Source organism: Cetorhinus maximus, chromosome 8 (assembly GCF_964194155.1).
Source record: "Cetorhinus maximus chromosome 8, sCetMax3.hap1.1, whole genome shotgun sequence".
NCBI classification, from domain to species: Eukaryota; Metazoa; Chordata; class Chondrichthyes; order Lamniformes; family Cetorhinidae; genus Cetorhinus; species Cetorhinus maximus.
Genome location: NC_135886.1, coordinates 12,637,152 through 12,652,168, shown reverse-complemented (window position 1 = coordinate 12,652,168; position 15,017 = coordinate 12,637,152). Strand labels below are relative to the sequence as shown.

The 15,017-nt window shown below is 45.1% G+C and overlaps 2 protein-coding genes across 5 annotated transcripts in view; one reads left to right on the top strand and one right to left on the bottom strand.

The window, feature by feature from the left end:
- The window catches only part of capza1b (capping actin protein of muscle Z-line subunit alpha 1b), a 70,212-nt gene extending 67,258 nt beyond the window's left edge, over positions 1-2,954 (bottom strand). The window contains exon 1 of the mRNA XM_078546446.1: positions 2,597-2,954. The gene's annotated coding sequence lies outside the window, so the exon portion shown is untranslated. The remainder of the gene's footprint in view (positions 1-2,596) is intronic.
- Positions 2,523-15,017, top strand: part of LOC144683435 (suppressor of tumorigenicity 7 protein homolog) — a 153,937-nt gene continuing 141,442 nt past the window's right edge. For all 4 annotated transcript variants that reach the window (XM_078546444.1, XM_078546440.1, XM_078546441.1 and 1 more), the window contains exon 1: positions 2,523-2,681. In XM_078546444.1, the coding sequence (XP_078402570.1) occupies positions 2,528-2,681 (154 nt within the window). In that variant the 5' untranslated portion in view covers positions 2,523-2,527. The remainder of the gene's footprint in view (positions 2,682-15,017) is intronic.

Sequence of the window (15,017 nt, the reverse complement as noted above, 5' to 3'; positions counted from 1 at the left end):
TGATGTATATGCGGAGTGGACTGCTGAGCCCATCAGAAGATCTGTCTTAGTTGCATCTATCTTTTACTGTATAATTTATAGTTTATAATTGACCACAATTTGCCTATCAATTCATATTTAACTTATTTTGATTCTGGGTTTTAGAGTTTAGGAAGTTATCTAAGATAGAATTTAGTGTTTGCTATGTTTGACTCTTGTATGGTAAAAATTCTGCTGTTCCAAACCATGGAATCTTGAGGTTTAATTCTTTTAGCAAATAACTGGGATTTCAAATTTCTTTTAAAATAGGTTACTGGTCTCTACCAAGATCGTAACAACTTGAACTATCCCACTACCTCAGACAATCCTAGAACCAATGTCTCAATATTCTGTCATGGACTCCACCTGCCACTTCATCCCTTATTTTAGGGACATTCATTTTGTTCTCAAACCTCCCCTAAAAAAAAATCAAGCAACACTATTTATATCTCTCTAAATCCACACCCCAACCTGGAATGAACAGAAATAACCTGTGGTGAATGGAGAAGTGCTGATCTTGACAACAGGAAAAGCTATCCTTTTCAGCAAGAACCTTAGAATCATAGAAATGATATAGCATCTGAGACCACCATTCAGCCCATGTCATGGACCACAATAACTTGCTGTATTAAAATAAAAATTCCTCACCTTTGGTTTTTTTGCCAATCATAAATCTGTATCCTCTGATTACCAACTCTTCTGCCAGTGTCAAGAGTTTCCCTTTATTTACTGTCAAATATATTCATGACTTTGAACAACTTTGACTTAGATTTCAGAGAGAGGCAGATTTTTAATGCTGCTTACTGTAACAGTACAGAGCCTCCAACATTAAGACAAAAGGGTCTTCGACCTGAAAAGATGCTGCCTGAGTATTTCTAGCATTTTGTATATTGTAAATATAACCTGTAATTATATGTACAGTGGGGCCAAAGGACCAGGAAGGAACCGTATGGTGAAGAGAGTTGAGATGCTAGTCACCCACAAAATATCCCAAATTGTCAAATAGCCTCTCTTAATCGAACTCCTAGCGCCTGGCTACACGTACCGATCCCCCTTTAGAATTGCGAGCAGAGGTGTGAAGACGAGAGTTTGGCGCCTCAAAACAGAGGCTCTGGGCATGTGGGGCTAGTCAGCCTTGGTTGGCCGCCTAGCTAGAAGAAAATTCTGATTTTAAACCGCCAGCTATGAGGCAAATAGTAAAGTCTTTGTCGGCTGATAGTGTGGAAGAATATACAGTGCCAACAGGCTGGATCGCGATCTAGCAGAAGGACAACTCCAAGGTTAAAACCTGCATCCAGTCAGCTGCTGATCTTGTAGCGCACCTTGCGCCAGTACAGCTTTAGCTGCCTCGGACGAAAGTGGGAGCAGCTCATCATAAACATCATCCATTTAAATATACTCAACGTGCAAGTTGGTCAGCAAACATCAACCAACATATCAGACCACCAAGCCCTGTGGCAATGGGGAAGTAGCAACGGAGACAGGTTGAGGAAATTACTGGTGGTCTTAACCCTGCCTTGCACACAGGCTGCCTCAGTGTAATGGTCATTCTCCACAGATAAGGGCAGACCTTGTATCCTCTTAAGATGACAGAGCCACTCTCCCAAATCCGACCAAGCCGAATAAAAGGAACCCTAACCTCAGCCTGCGCTCCCCACACTAGGGAGGTCACCACCGCCTCCTGGCTGGTCACTAATCACTGTGATCGAAACGTAAAAGAAAACTCAAAGGATAATGAACCAGATGACACTGGGCTCATGGAACGTCAGAACACTTCTAGACAATAACATAAGACCAGAGAGTAGAAGAGCCTTCATATTCAGAGCACTGGGCAGGAACATTGCCACTGTAAGTGGAACAAGGCTTGCAAGAAGATGGGGGGGGGGGGGGAGGCAGAAGCGATAAACATTTTATTAGATTGGCAAGTTCAAGGACCAGCCTCAAGAGTCAGGAGTGGGCATTGCCATTCAATCTAAATTGGCACCTAAGCTGGGCTCACTTTCCCATGGGTCCTCTATTTGACACAAAAAAGTTCCAGTGAAGCGCCTTGGGATGTTTCAGGCGCTTAATAAACATATGTTGTTGTTGTTGTTGTTTGTGCTGCGCTTGACATCGTCAAGTTTGGACTGTGACGTAACCTTCACACATTTCAGGCATAAAAAAGGGGGAACAAATCCCAGCCTTTCTTGCTTTTATTTCAGATTTCCAGCATCAGGGATTTCCGATTGCCAAATAAAATAAAGTTGTTGTCCTTGTGGACAGTCCGTTGCCCCAGATGCTGACCCTGGGGAATTGCAGCATATAAGTTTTTCCTATATATATATATATATATATATAAATAAAAGTATTGTTTTTTTGTTGATAGGGGAGTGAAGGAGTTGTGTAGCCAGGGTTAGGGAAGGAGGGCTGGCGGACAGAGTCAGTCCGCACATGGTGCACTCTCCCTCTCGCCTGGTGTGATGGAGAATTCCTCCTGTATCCCACAATACCTCAGGCCGGCCGGATAAACATGGCGGACGGCGGCTCGGCGGGATTTGCCGAGCGGCTGAAGCGGTGTGTCAGTTGGTCGTGGACCTACCTGTGGGCGCTATGGTTCGTCCTGGTGCTCGGCCTCCTCTACATCCTGCGGGCGCCGCTTAAACTCCACGAGAACCTCAGCGCAGGTAAGCGCAGGTAGGCGGCGGCGGCGGCGGTGGACAATTCCCCGGCCGGGGCCTGGCCTCGCCTCGCCGCCCCCGTCCGCATCCCTCCCCCCAGCCCCGGCTGGGGCTCACGGGCAGGACTTCCCGCGACTTTCCACCCCCCTTCACGCTTCGGGTTTCGCCGGTGTTTCACCCCCATGAGGCGAAGGGAGAGGCAGGCGCTGGATTTAACGCCGACCCGAGGGGGCGGGGGAAACCACGCCGGCCGCCATCTTACCCGGCCCCAGTGACGTCAGCAGGACCCCTCAACCACTGGGATACAAGGACTGGGATATGATCACTGTCTCTCTCACACAGTCACGAGATACATGGACTGGGATATGATCACTGTCTCTCTCACACAGTCACGAGATACATGGACTGGGATATGATCACTGTCTCTCTCACACAGTCACGAGATACATGGACTGGGATATGATCACTGTCTCTCTCACACAGTCACTAGATACATGGACTGGGATATGATCACTGTCTCTCTCACACAGTCACTAGATGCATGAACTGGGATATGATCACTGTCTCTCACACAGTCACTAGATACATGGACTGGGATATGATCACTGTCTCTCTCACACAGTCACTAGATACATGGACTGGGATATGATCACTGTCTCTCTCACACAGTCACTAGATACATGGACTGGGATATGATCACTGTCTCTCACACAGTCACTAGATACATGGACTGGGATATGATCACTGTCTCTCTCACACAGTCACTAGATACATGGACTGGGATATGATCACTGTCTCTCTCACACAGTCACTAGATACATGGACTGGGATATGATCACTGTCTCTCTCACAGTGTCACTAGATACATGGACTGGGATATGATCACTGTCTCTCTCACAGTGTCACTGGATACATGGACTGGGATATGATCACTGTCTCTCTCACACAGTCACTAGATACGTGGACTGGGATATGATCACTGTCTCTCTCACACAGTCACTAGATATATGGACTGGGATATGATCACTGTCTCTCTCACACAGTCACTAGATACATGGACTGGGATATGATCACTGTCTCTCTCACACAGTCACTAGATGCATGAACTGGGATATGATCACTGTCTCTCACACAGTCACTAGATACATGGACTGGGATATGATCACTGTCTCTCTCACACAGTCACGAGATACATGGACTGGGATATGATCACTGTCTCTCTCACACAGTCACTAGATACATGGACTGGGATATGATCACTGTCTCTCACACAGTCACTAGATACATGGACTGGGATATGATCACTGTCTCTGTCACACAGTCACTAGATACATGGACTGGGATATGATCACTGTCTCTCTCACACAGTCACTAGATACATGGACTGGGATATGATCACTGTCTCTCTCACACAGTCACTAGATACATGAACTGGGTTATGATCACTGTCTCTCTCACAGTCACTATATACATGGACTGGGATATGATCACTGTCTCTCTCACAGTCACTAGATGCATGAACTGGGATATAATCACTTTCTCTCTCACACAGTCACTAGATACATGAACTGGGATACGATCACTGTCTCTCTCACAGTGTCACTAGATACATGAACTGGGATATGATCACTGTCTCTCTCACAGTGTCACTAGATACATGGACTGGGATTTGATCACTGTCTCTCTCTCAGTGTCACTAGATACATGGACTGGGATATGATCACTGTCTCTCTCACAGTGTCACTGGATACATGGACTGGGATTTGATCACTGTCTCTCTCACACAGTCACTAGATACGTGGACTGGGATATGATCACTGTCTCTCTCACACAGTCACTAGATATATGGACTGGGATATGATCACTGTCTCTCTCACACAGTCACTAGATACATGGACTGGGATATGATCACTGTCTCTCTCACACAGTCACTAGATACATGGACTGGGATATGATCACTGTCTCTCTCACAGTCACTAGATACATGGACTGGGTTATGATCACTGTCTCTCTCACAGTCACTAGATACATGGACTGGGATATAATCACTGTCTCTCTCACACAGTCACTAGATACATGAACTGGGATACGATCACCGTCTCTCTCACAGTGTCACTTGATACATGAACTGGGATATGATCACTGTCTCTCTCACAGTGTCACTAGATACATGGACTGGGATTTGATCACTGTCTCTCTCACAGTCACTAGATACATGGACTGGGATATAATCACTGTCTCTCTCACACAGTCACTAGATACATGAACTGGGATACGATCACTGTCTCTCTCACAGTGTCACTTGATACATGAACTGGGATATGATCACTGTCTCTCTCACAGTGTCACTAGATACATGGACTGGGATTTGATCACTGTCTCTCTCTCAGTGTCACTAGATTCATGAACTGCGATATAATCACTGTCTCTCTCACACAGTCACGAGATACATGGACTGGGATATGATCACTGTCTCTCTCACACAGTCACGAGATACATGGACTGGGATATGATCACTGTCTCTCTCACACAGTCACTAGATACATGGACTGGGATATGATCACTGTCTCTCTCACACAGTCACTAGATGCATGAACTGGGATATGATCACTGTCTCTCACACAGTCACTAGATACATGGACTGGGATATGATCACTGTCTCTCTCACACAGTCACTAGATACATGGACTGGGATATGATCACTGTCTCTCTCACACAGTCACTAGATACATGGACTGGGATATGATCACTGTCTCTCACACAGTCACTAGATACATGGACTGGGATATGATCACTGTCTCTCTCACACAGTCACTAGATACATGGACTGGGATATGATCACTGTCTCTCTCACACAGTCACTAGATACATGGACTGGGATATGATCACTGTCTCTCTCACAGTGTCACTAGATACATGGACTGGGATATGATCACTGTCTCTCTCACAGTGTCACTGGATACATGGACTGGGATATGATCACTGTCTCTCTCACACAGTCACTAGATACGTGGACTGGGATATGATCACTGTCTCTCTCACACAGTCACTAGATATATGCACTGGGATATGATCACTGTCTCTCTCACACAGTCACTAGATACATGGACTGGGATATGATCACTGTCTCTCTCACACAGTCACTAGATGCATGAACTGGGATATGATCACTGTCTCTCACACAGTCACTAGATACATGGACTGGGATATGATCACTGTCTCTCTCACACAGTCACGAGATACATGGACTGGGATATGATCACTGTCTCTCTCACACAGTCACTAGATACATGGACTGGGATATGATCACTGTCTCTCACACAGTCACTAGATACATGGACTGGGATATGATCACTGTCTCTGTCACACAGTCACTAGATACATGGACTGGGATATGATCACTGTCTCTCTCACACAGTCACTAGATACATGGACTGGGATATGATCACTGTCTCTCTCACACAGTCACTAGATACATGAACTGGGTTATGATCACTGTCTCTCTCACAGTCACTAGATACATGGACTGGGATATGATCACTGTCTCTCTCACAGTCACTAGATGCATGAACTGGGATATAATCACTTTCTCTCTCACACAGTCACTAGATACATGAACTGGGATACGATCACTGTCTCTCTCACAGTGTCACTAGATACATGAACTGGGATATGATCACTGTCTCTCTCACAGTGTCACTAGATACATGGACTGGGATTTGATCACTGTCTCTCTCTCAGTGTCACTAGATACATGGACTGGGATATGATCACTGTCTCTCTCACAGTGTCACTGGATACATGGACTGGGATTTGATCACTGTCTCTCTCACACAGTCACTAGATACGTGGACTGGGATATGATCACTGTCTCTCTCACACAGTCACTAGATATATGGACTGGGATATGATCACTGTCTCTCTCACACAGTCACTAGATACATGGACTGGGATATGATCACTGTCTCTCTCACACAGTCACTAGATACATGGACTGGGATATGATCACTGTCTCTCTCACAGTCACTAGATACATGGACTGGGATATGATCACTGTCTCTCTCACACAGTCACTAGATACATGGACTGGGATATGATCACTGTCTCTCTCACACAGTTACTAGATACATGAACTGGGTTATGATTACTGTCTCTCTCACAGTCACTAGATACATGGACTGGGATATGATCACTGTCTCTCTCACAGTCACTAGATGCATGAACTGGGATACAATCACTATCTCTCTCACACAGTCACTAGATACATGAACTGGGATACGATCACTGTCTCTCTCACAGTGTCACTAGATACATGAACTGGGATATGATCACTGTCTCTCTCACAGTGTCACTAGATACATGGACTGGGATTTGATCACTGTCTCTCTCTCAGTGTCACTAGATACATGGAATGGGATATGATCACTGTCTCTCTCACAGTGTCACTGGATACATGGACTGGGATTTGATCACTGTCTCTCTCACACAGTCACTAGATACGTGGACTGGGATATGATCACTGTCTCTCTCACACAGTCACTAGATATATGGACTGGGATATGATCACTGTCTCTCTCACACAGTCACTAGCTACATGGACTGGGATATGATCACTGTCTCTCTCACACAGTCACTAGATACATGGACTGGGATATGATCACTGTCTCTCTCACAGTCACTAGATACATGGACTGGGTTATGATCACTTTCTCTCTCACAGTCACTAGATACATGGACTGGGATATGATCACTGTCTCTCTCACAGTCACTGGATGCATGAACTCGGATATAATCACTGTCTCTCTCACACAGTCACTAGATACATGAACTGGGATACGATCACCGTCTCTCTCACAGTGTCACTTGAGACATGAACTGGGATATGATCACTGTCTCTCTCACAGTGTCACTAGATACATGGACTGGGATTTGATCACTGTCTCTCTCTCAGTGTCACTAGATACATGAACTGGGATATAATCACTGTCTCTCTCACACAGTCACTAGATACATGGACTGGGATATGATCACCGTCTCTCTCACACAGTCACTAGATACATGAACTGGGATATGATCACTGTCTCTCTCACACAGTCACTAGATACATGGACTGGGATATGATCACTGTCTCTTTCACGCAGTCACTTAGATACATGAACTGGGATATGATCACTGTTCTTCTCACACAGTCACTAGATACATGAACTGGGATATGATCACTGTCTCTCTCACAGTGTCACTAGATACATGGACTGGGATATGATCACTGTCTCTCTCACACAGTCACTAGATACATGGACTGGGATATGATCACTGTCTCTCTCACACAGTCACTAGATACATGGACTGGGATATGATCACTGTCTCTCTCACAGTGTCACTAGATACATGGACTGGAATATGATCACTCTCTCTCACACAGTCACTAGATACATGGACTGGGATATGATCACTGTCTCTCTCACAGTGTCACTAGATACATGGACTGGGATATGATCACTGTCTCTCTCACAGTGTCTCTAGATACATGGACTGGGATATGATCACTGTCTCCCTCACAGTGTCACTATTACATGGACTGGGATATGATCACTGTCTCTCTCACACAGTCACTAGATACATGAACTGGGCTATGATCACTGTCTGTCTCACACAGTCACTAGATGCAAGGACTGGGATGTGATCACTGTCTCTCACACAGTCACGAGATACATGGACTGGGGTATGATCACTGTCTCTCTCACACAGTCACTAGATACATGGACTGGGATATGATCACTGTCTCTCTCACACAGTCACGAGATACATGGACTGGGATATGATCACTGTCTCTCTCACACAGTCACGAGATACATGGACTGGGATATGATCACTGTCTCTGTCACACAGTCACTAGATACATGGACTGGGATATGATCACTGTCTCTCTCACACAGTCACTAGATGCATGAACTGGGATATGATCACTGTCTCTCACACAGTCACTAGATACATGGACTGGGATATGATCACTGTCTCTCTCACACAGTCACTAGATACATGGACTGGGATATGATCACTGTCTCTCTCACACAGTCACTAGATACATGGACTGGGATATGATCACTGTCTCTCACACAGTCACTAGATACATGGACTGGGATATGATCACTGTCTCTCTCACACAGTCACTAGATACATGGACTGGGATATGATCACTGTCTCTCTCACACAGTCACTAGATACATGGACTGGGATATGATCACTGTCTCTCTCACAGTGTCACTAGATACATGGACTGGGATATGATCACTGTCTCTCTCACAGTGTCACTGGATACATGGACTGGGATATGATCACTGTCTCTCTCACACAGTCACTAGATACGTGGACTGGGATATGATCACTGTCTCTCTCACACAGTCACTAGATATATGGACTGGGATATGATCACTGTCTCTCTCACACAGTCACTAGATACATGGACTGGGATATGATCACTGTCTCTCTCACACAGTCACTAGATGCATGAACTGGGATATGATCACTGTCTCTCACACAGTCACTAGATACATGGACTGGGATATGATCACTGTCTCTCTCACACAGTCACGAGATACATGGACTGGGATATGATCACTGTCTCTCTCACACAGTCACTAGATACATGGACTGGGATATGATCACTGTCTCTCACACAGTCACTAGATACATGGACTGGGATATGATCACTGTCTCTGTCACACAGTCACTAGATACATGGACTGGGATATGATCACTGTCTCTCTCACACAGTCACTAGATACATGGACTGGGATATGATCACTGTCTCTCTCACACAGTCACTAGATACATGAACTGGGTTATGATCACTGTCTCTCTCACAGTCACTAGATACATGGACTGGGATATGATCACTGTCTCTCTCACAGTCACTAGATGCATGAACTGGGATATAATCACTTTCTCTCTCACACAGTCACTAGATACATGAACTGGGATACGATCACTGTCTCTCTCACAGTGTCACTAGATACATGAACTGGGATATGATCACTGTCTCTCTCACAGTGTCACTAGATACATGGACTGGGATTTGATCACTGTCTCTCTCTCAGTGTCACTAGATACATGGACTGGGATATGATCACTGTCTCTCTCACAGTGTCACTGGATACATGGACTGGGATTTGATCACTGTCTCTCTCACACAGTCACTAGATACGTGGACTGGGATATGATCACTGTCTCTCTCACACAGTCACTAGATATATGGACTGGGATATGATCACTGTCTCTCTCACACAGTCACTAGATACATGGACTGGGATATGATCACTGTCTCTCTCACACAGTCACTAGATACATGGACTGGGATATGATCACTGTCTCTCTCACAGTCACTAGATACATGGACTGGGTTATGATCACTGTCTCTCTCACAGTCACTAGATACATGGACTGGGATATAATCACTGTCTCTCTCACACAGTCACTAGATACATGAACTGGGATACGATCACCGTCTCTCTCACAGTGTCACTTGATACATGAACTGGGATATGATCACTGTCTCTCTCACAGTGTCACTAGATACATGGACTGGGATTTGATCACTGTCTCTCTCACAGTCACTAGATACATGGACTGGGATATAATCACTGTCTCTCTCACACAGTCACTAGATACATGAACTGGGATACGATCACTGTCTCTCTCACAGTGTCACTTGATACATGAACTGGGATATGATCACTGTCTCTCTCACAGTGTCACTAGATACATGGACTGGGATTTGATCACTGTCTCTCTCTCAGTGTCACTAGATTCATGAACTGCGATATAATCACTGTCTCTCTCACACAGTCACTAGATACATGGACTGGGATATGATCACTGTCTCTCTCACACAGTCACTAGATACATGAACTGGGATATGATCACTGTCTCTCTCACACAGTCACTAGATACATGGACTGGGATATGATCACTCTCTCTTTCACGCAGTCACTTAGATACATGAACTGGGATATGATCACTGTTCTTCTCACACAGTCACTGGATACATGAACTGGGATATGATCACTGTCTTTCTCACAGTGTCACTAGATACATGGACTGGGATGTGATCACTGTCTCTCACACAGTCACTAGATACATGGACTGGGATATGATCACTGTCTCTCTCACAGTGTCACTAGATACATGGACTGGGATATGATCACTGTCTCTCTCACAGTGTCACTAGATACATGGACTGGGATATGATCACTGTCTCTCTCACAGTGTCACTAGATACATGGACTGGGAAATGATCACTGTCTCTCTCACAGTGTCTCTAGATACATGGACTGGGATATTATCACTGTCTCTCTCACACAGTCACTAGATACATGGGCTGGGATATGATCACTGTCTCTCTCACAGTGTCACTAGATACATGGACTGGGATATGATCACTGTCTCTCTCCTAGTGTCACTAGATTCATGGACTGGGATATGATCACTGTCTCTCTCACAGTGTCACTAGATACATGGACTGGGATATGATCACTGTCTCTCTCACACAGTCACTAGATACATGGACTGGGATATGATCACTGTCTCTCTCACACAGTTACTAGATACATGAACTGGGTTATGATTACTGTCTCTCTCACAGTCACTAGATACATGGACTGGGATATGATCACTGTCTCTCTCACAGTCACTAGATGCATGAACTGGGATACAATCACTATCTCTCTCACACAGTCACTAGATACATGAACTGGGATACGATCACTGTCTCTCTCACAGTGTCACTAGATACATGAACTGGGATATGATCACTGTCTCTCTCACAGTGTCACTAGATACATGGACTGGGATTTGATCACTGTCTCTCTCTCAGTGTCACTAGATACATGGAATGGGATATGATCACTGTCTCTCTCACAGTGTCACTGGATACATGGACTGGGATTTGATCACTGTCTCTCTCACACAGTCACTAGATACGTGGACTGGGATATGATCACTGTCTCTCTCACACAGTCACTAGATATATGGACTGGGATATGATCACTGTCTCTCTCACACAGTCACTAGCTACATGGACTGGGATATGATCACTGTCTCTCTCACACAGTCACTAGATACATGGACTGGGATATGATCACTGTCTCTCTCACAGTCACTAGATACATGGACTGGGTTATGATCACTTTCTCTCTCACAGTCACTAGATACATGGACTGGGATATGATCACTGTCTCTCTCACAGTCACTGGATGCATGAACTCGGATATAATCACTGTCTCTCTCACACAGTCACTAGATACATGAACTGGGATACGATCACCGTCTCTCTCACAGTGTCACTTGAGACATGAACTGGGATATGATCACTGTCTCTCTCACAGTGTCACTAGATACATGGACTGGGATTTGATCACTGTCTCTCTCTCAGTGTCACTAGATACATGAACTGGGATATAATCACTGTCTCTCTCACACAGTCACTAGATACATGGACTGGGATATGATCACCGTCTCTCTCACACAGTCACTAGATACATGAACTGGGATATGATCACTGTCTCTCTCACACAGTCACTAGATACATGGACTGGGATATGATCACTGTCTCTTTCACGCAGTCACTTAGATACATGAACTGGGATATGATCACTGTTCTTCTCACACAGTCACTAGATACATGAACTGGGATATGATCACTGTCTCTCTCACAGTGTCACTAGATACATGGACTGGGATATGATCACTGTCTCTCTCACACAGTCACTAGATACATGGACTGGGATATGATCACTGTCTCTCTCACAGTGTCACTAGATACATGGACTGGGATATGATCACTGTCTCTCTCACAGTGTCACTAGATACATGGACTGGAATATGATCACTCTCTCTCACACAGTCACTAGATACATGGACTGGGATATGATCACTGTCTCTCTCACAGTGTCACTAGATACATGGACTGGGATATGATCACTGTCTCTCTCACAGTGTCTCTAGATACATGGACTGGGATATGATCACTGTCTCCCTCACAGTGTCACTATTACATGGACTGGGATATGATCACTGTCTCTCTCACACAGTCACTAGATACATGAACTGGGCTATGATCACTGTCTGTCTCACACAGTCACTAGATGCAAGGACTGGGATGTGATCACTGTCTCTCACACAGTCACGAGATACATGGACTGGGGTATGATCACTGTCTCCCTCACACAGTCACTAGATACAAGGACTGGGATATTATCACTGTCTCTCACATGGTCACTAGATGCAAGGACTGGGATATAATCACTGTATCTCACACAGTCACTAGATACAAGGACTGAGATATAATCACTGTCTCTCACATAGTCACTAGATACAAGGACTGGGATATAATCACTGTATCTCACACAGTCACTAGATACAAGGACTGAGATATAATCACTGTCTCTCTCACACAGTCACTGGATACAAGGACTGGGATATGGTCACTATCTCTCACACAGTTACTAGATACAAAGACTGGGATATAATCACTGACCCTCTCACTCAGTCACTAAGATACAAGGGCTGGGATATGAACACTGTCTCTCACACAATCACTAGGATACAAGGATTGGGATATTATCACAGTCTCTCACTCAGTCACTAAGATACAAGGGCTGGGACATGATCACAGTCTCTCACTCAGTCACTAAGATACAAGGGCTGGGACATGATCACAGTCTCTCACTCAGTCACTAAGATACAAGGGCTGGGACATGATCACAGTCTCTCACTCAGTCACTAAGATACAAGGGCTGGGATATGATCACTGTCTCTCACACTGTCACTAGGATACAAGAACTGGGATATAATCAATGTCTCTCACACAGTCACTAGGATACAAGGACTGGGATATAATCACTGTCTCTCAGACAGTCACCACATACAAGGACTGGGATATAATCGCTGTCTCTCTCACACAGTCACTAGGATGCAAGGGCTGGGATATGATCACAGCCTCTCACACAGTCACCAGGATACATCTAACCCTGATAACCTTTGATTCCCTTGCTTAACAAGTATCTATCTACCTCTGCCTTAAAAATATTCAAAGACCCCCCCCCCTCCACCGCCTTCTGAGGCAGAGAGTTCCAAACTCGCACAACCCTCTGAGAGAAAAAACTCCTCCTCATCTTCTTCCTAAAAGGGTGACCCCTAACTTTGAAACAGTGCCCCCTAGTTCTGGACTCACCCACAAGAGGAAACATTCTTTCGACATCCACCTTGTCAAGACTGTTCAGGATCTTGTATACTTCAATCAAATCACCCCTCACTCTTCAAAATTCCAGTGGAAACAAGTCCAGTCTTGTCCAACCTTTACTCATAAGACAACCCACACAACTACAGGAGTTCCTCAGGGTATTGTCTTAGGCCCAACCATCTTCAGCTTCATCAAGACCTTCCTTACATCATAAGGTCACATGTGGAGATGTTCGCTGATAATTTCTCAGTGTTCAGCACCATTCGCCACTCCTCAGATACTGAAGCAGTCCATGTCCAAATGCAGCAAGACCTGGATAATATCCAGGCTTGAGCTGACAAGTGGCAAGTAACATTTGTATCAAACAAGTGCCAAGCAATGACCATTTCCAACAAGAGAGAATCTAACCATCGTCCCTTGACATTCAATGGCATTACTATCACTGAATCTCCCACTATCAAGATCCTGGGGGCTACCATTGACCAGAAACTGAACTGGACTAGCCATATAACTATGACTACAAGGGCAGGTCAGGGGGTAGGAATCCTGCAACGAGGAACTCACCTGCTTACTCCCCAAAGCCTGTCCATTGTCTACAACGTACAAATCAGGAATGTGATGGAATACTCTCCGCTTGCCTGGATGAGTGCAGCTCCAACAACACTCAAGAAGCTCGACACCATCCAGGACAAAGCAACCTGCTTGATTGCTTCCACAAACATTCAATCCCTCAAACACCGACCAACAGGGGCAGCCGTGTGTACCATCTACAAGATGTACTGTAGAAACTCATCAAGGCTCCTTAAACAGCACCTTCTATTCCCACAACCTTACCATCTAGAAGGACAAGGGCAGCAGATACATGGGAACACTACCATCTGGAAGTTCCCCTCCAAGCCACTCACCATCCTGATTTGGAAATATATCGGCCGTTCCTTCACTGTCGCTGGGTCAAAATCCTGGAAATCCCTCCCTAAAAGCACTGTGGGCGTACCTACACCACATGGACTGCAGCGGTTCGAGAAGGCAGCTCATCACCACCATCTCAAGGGCAATTAGGGATGGATAATAATTGTTGGCCTAGCCAGCGATGCCCACTTCCC